This window comes from Ischnura elegans, chromosome 3 (genome assembly GCF_921293095.1).
Source record: "Ischnura elegans chromosome 3, ioIscEleg1.1, whole genome shotgun sequence".
NCBI lineage: Eukaryota > Metazoa > Arthropoda > Insecta > Odonata > Coenagrionidae > Ischnura > Ischnura elegans.
This window is the reverse complement of record NC_060248.1, coordinates 96,923,005-96,927,968: the sequence shown is the minus strand read 5'-3', so window position 1 is coordinate 96,927,968 and position 4,964 is coordinate 96,923,005. Positions and strand designations below refer to the sequence as shown.

The 4,964-nt window shown below is 44.0% G+C and overlaps 1 protein-coding gene across 1 annotated transcript; it reads left to right on the top strand.

Annotated features, from left to right (window-relative positions):
• The first annotated feature begins 241 nt into the window (after positions 1 to 241).
• Positions 242 to 3,266, top strand: LOC124155223. The gene is made up of 4 exons (XM_046528939.1): positions 242 to 382; positions 489 to 669; positions 969 to 1,302; positions 3,233 to 3,266. The coding sequence occupies exons 1-4, from the start codon at positions 242 to 244 to the stop codon at positions 3,264 to 3,266; spliced, it is 690 nt and encodes a 229-aa protein (XP_046384895.1).
• Positions 3,267 to 4,964: the final 1,698 nt, after the last annotated feature.

Below are 4,964 nucleotides of genomic sequence, written 5' to 3'. Positions count from 1 at the left end.
AAGAGAATTATGTACGCAACCAAATAAACAACCTTCAGCTCGCTAGTGTGGGCAATGTTGTGGTCAAATTTGAATTACTACTTACAATGATTGACGGGAAGGTAAGGTTTCTCTATCAATGTCAATTTTCACTCGGGAAATAATGGAGTAGATATTCATAACTTTTTTGCTACAGGTTTGCAGTGCATTGACTGAAACGTCCTGTATGAGATGCTATCTTTGCGGCGCACAACTTTCAGACATGGATAATTTGAATAAAATTAAAAAAATGAAGGTGGACGAATCAAAATTTTCTTTTGGGTTGTCAATACTTCACTGCTATATAAGATTTTTTGAATGTCTTTTGCACATATCTTACCGCCTGGACATAAAAATGTGGAAGGTAAGATCAAAACGTATATACATGTATTGCATTACTTATCAGAGAAAAGTAAATGAAAATTTCCCAGCATAGTTTTTTTTACTAAAACTTGAATCTTTACTCACAGGTTAAGTCAGCAGATGGATCTAAAATAGCAATGGAAAGGAGGAAAAAAATTGTTCAAAACGGATTCCGGTCCAGAATGGGTCTTATTGTTGATTTGCCCAAGCCAGGTTTTGGTACGACCAATGACGGGAATACTGCGAGACGCTACTTCGCAAATCCAGCACTATCGGCTGAAATTTCAGGTAAATTATAACATTTTCTTCATTGATATGATAAGAGATACACGAAGCATTTTATTCCAAAAATATTCTAATGTAAGCAATTGGAAGTTGAAATTGAAAATTGTCAAAAGTTGATATTGATTGTAAATTCCATAAAATATTGTGGAAGTGGAAATAGTATTTTTACTTTAGGGAATTCACTTTGTCAACTTGGTGGGTTTTCTTAATCGTAAATCAGTTAGGATGTTATTATTGCGTGAGTTGGTAAATTATTGGTAATCGAAAATCATAATAGAGTGCCATCTACAATTCTCTTCCAGGAATTTCAGAAGACCTAATTACCCGCTTCTCGGTAATTTTGAGAGCTGTCTCGACTGGAATTCGAGTAAATGATAAGACTTTCTCTGCTTATTGCCTTAAAACCGCTAAAATCTATGTAAAAATCTATCCGTGGTTTCATATGCCGCCAACTCTTCATAAAGTTTTACTGCATGGAGCGGAAATTGTGAAAAATGCCATACTTCCAATGGGACAGCTTTCCGAAGAGGCGTTGGAAGCCCGACACAAGGATATAAGAAGATATCGTGAAAAACATACCAGGAAAGTTTCTAGAATTGCCACAAATTATGACCCTTTCCATAGGCTTCTGCTTACGTCAGATCCTTATATTTCTTGTTCTGCGGGAGTTCCCCGTAAAGTAAAAAAAACTTCCAGAGGAGGTGAAAAATCTTCTGGTTAAAAGTGAAAATATTTTAGAATATGAAGAGTCTTCATCCTCTGACTCAGACTAGAATTTAATGTGGTGCACCTTTGTTTGGAGAAATTTGCAATAAATATATTTGTCAATGGTATTCATTATTATTATTATTACGCTTCAATGACCAAAATTTCAGGTGCAAAAGACTCAACAGCAATTTTAAATCATCACTTACCTTGTGAGTAGCTATTAGATAGCTTAAATATAGTTAAAAATGGAAGAAAATCAGTCTTTCTCTTGATATTCCCGTATCAAAATTTCGCTTGCCCCTGGTACCTATGGTTCCCGCATAACTTTTCCCTATTTTTAAATTTTATTGCCCTCCTAAACAATGTTCTGGACTAAATCATCCTAAATAAGTTTCATTGTGTCCATAAAATACCAAATTCACAAAAAGTTTCATTTATTTAGTAATACTTTAGACTACAGTGATTTTTGGCCAGCTTTTTTCGATTTCAGCCCACTGTGCGCCGGAGGTAGTTGGGGGTGGCGTAACCTCACGCTTCTTTTGCGTTACGCCAGGGGTTTGGTTGGGTGGGTTCCTTTTAGGGGAACCCAAAGCGGTGGAATAATGTTTAGCAGCCGGTTTAGATGCCTTATCCGGTTTGGCAGCTTCTATAGAGTTATTGTCGTTCTTGGTAATAGTCTCGGTTTGTGTCCCAATTGAGGCTTTAGTGACAGTTGATTCGACAACCTTAGCAAACGATTTCGAGAAGGTTGGGGCAGCTATTGATCTGTACTTCTTTCTAGCGTCGAAATGTTATTTTCTCTGTTGTCTTTATTTCCATTATTTTACGCTCTTCTAACATTTTTGAACATTTGCGGGAATAAGCGGGGTGTGCGCCCTCGCAGTTCACACATTGCGGACCCTTGGGACAGCTGGAGTCACCGTGTGCATCCTGGCCGCAGCGTGGGCAAGCGTGGCCTTGCCCTCACATCGCGTTGCGATGTGACCGAAGCGCTGGCACTGGAAGCAGCGCATCGGGGCTGGTATGAATGGTCGCACGGGAACTGATTCATACCCTATGAACACCTTGTCGGGGAGCCGGTCGCACGAAAACGTAAGCACTACGGATGTGGTACTTGTGATTTCCCCGTTCCGTTTTGTGGTTAGACGACGACGACATTTGGGACGCCACCCGCAAGCCGGAATGGACGTCAGGGCTACCCAAGCGATATAGGAACCTTCGATAGGGGGTTTCTTTTTGGTTAGAACCTCGAGCGCGGGGGCCCTCCGAACCCACACGCCTTCGGGGACCCCCATATCTCCAGCACTAACCCGTCCTGGCGTACGCTCGGAAGGAGCCGCCAGGAGCCGATTGACCGAGCTGGGCTCTTCTCGGCCGCCCGTTTTTCGGGGAATCCAGGGCCGAAGTGGGGTATTGAACTCCGGCCCATACCGGGTTTCCGACGCCCAGCTGGGTGCCGGAGAACTCACCCACCAGGATCCCCTTCTCCCCCTTGTACGGGTCTCCACGCACGGCAAACACGTGGGTGATTCTAGACGCCAGATGTTACGGCTACTCAGAACAGCAGTCACATTCTGTATGGACACTATCCGAGCGAGCGACGGGTTTTTTTTAACGAGCTTGTCTCCTCGGTGGGATCGGGTCCGTGATGGCGCGACTCCCCAAAGGAAGAGATCACCCTCTTCCCCTCGTGCGGGGGGAAATAAATATATTCGTAATTGACATGATACCGGGAGAAATTGTTTGCCTGTCCAGCGCGGACAGCACGCCACCGTGCGCGGGGGCGGTGGACACACACTAATTCATACGGACGTTCTCAATGCAATAAGTCACTCAGGTGTCCCTGATCACATTCTAGAGTTGAAGGTTGGCTGCGTGGCCATATTGATTAGAAACATCAGCTTTTAAGATCGTTTAGTTAACGGGACGAAACTTATCGTAGGAAAAATATCCCGGCGATTCATTGAAGCAAGAATTCCGAATGCGACAGACACGGTCATGATCCTTAGAATACCTTTTGAATTTGCCGTTTCCAATTCAGGGATAGAAACGATCCGTAAGCAATTTCCATTGAAAGTGGGGTACGGAGTCACTATAAATAAGTCTCAAGGCCAGACCCTGGAAAAAGAAGGCGTCGACTTGCGGAGCGATGTATTTTCTCACGGTCAATTGTACGTTGCTCTAGGCCGCGTTAGATCAGCGAACGACGTTAGTCTTGGTAACTGAAAACAGAGTAAGTAATGACACGGTCCACACAATGGATATTGTTATGAAAGAACTATTAGATACACGAACACGATAATTACGGTTGGCCGGGAAAACATGTAATTTTTGAAAAAGTTCAATCAAATAGAAACACTACAACGACGCTAGTAGTAGTGTTTCTTTTATAGGGTGCGTCGACGGCTAAGGCCATTTTGCACCACTCACTGACTGGAATTGATAGAGCGGATTAGGCCCGTTCTGAAATTAACGTGTCAATAATTTACAAGAGGTATCATTTATATTTTATTGAAAAGTCGAGTTGAGTGTAGGAAGGCTGTCATTCGGGTAGTAGTGGTAGTAGTATTTGTGTTTAGGGTGCCTCGAAAACTAAGGTCATTTGCACCACAGACAATCTATAAAAACAAACATTTTAAAAGATGCATTAAAAAAAATCATTTAAACATTCATAAAAGTTTTGAAATAATAGGGGTTGTCAAATTATAAAAAGGTTGGAATTTAAAAACTGTTAATTAGCCCGGTCTCTATTAAAAACTTTATCACTCGGCTGACACTATCAGGGTCGTCTCCTAGGATGTGCCCTAGGTCTCCTCCGATGTTCAGCCGATGGCGCACAGTGCGGTATTTCTCACATTCTGTCAGGGGATGTCTCACAGTAATGGGAGAGTCGCAAACATCACATAGGGGTGGAATTCTCTCTTCGGTGAAGAGGTACGAGTGGGTCAGAGCGCAGTGCCCAATTCTCAATCGTGCGATTGCGACCTCCTCCGTGCGATTGCGACCTCCTCCGTGCGATTGCGACCTCCTCCGTGCGATTGCGACCTCCTCCGTGCGATTGCGACCTCCTGCCTGCGATTGCGACCTCCTCCCTGCGATTCCTCCTGACAAACGTGGGCCACGCTGAGATTACCGGCTTGATCGCGCGCAGTTAATTTCCGGTAAGAGAGGCCAAGTCTCTTTCATCTTTTTTGTGGTCGCCTTCAAATCTTCATATGGTACCAGCACAGAATCAGCAACGTCGTCCTCGCTGGCTGCCTTCGCGGCCTTCTCATTTCCAGCAATATCCACATGTCCAGGAACCCACGGAAAACGGATTTTCACTTTTTTCCGAGCAAGGGAAAGTAGTCTATTTTGAATTTTCTGGACGATTGGGTGACAGGAAGAGAAACTGGAAATGGACTGCAGGGCGCTCATGGAGTCGCTGCAGACCATAAAGGACGCGTTGCTATAGTTTATACCATCCAGAGCCATCTTTATGGCGAACAGTTCTGCCGTATAGCCGCTACACAGCGGACTGAGCTTGGCCTTGAGGGTTCCATGGTGAGACGAGATCACTGCACACCCGCACGCACGCTCCGACTTCGATC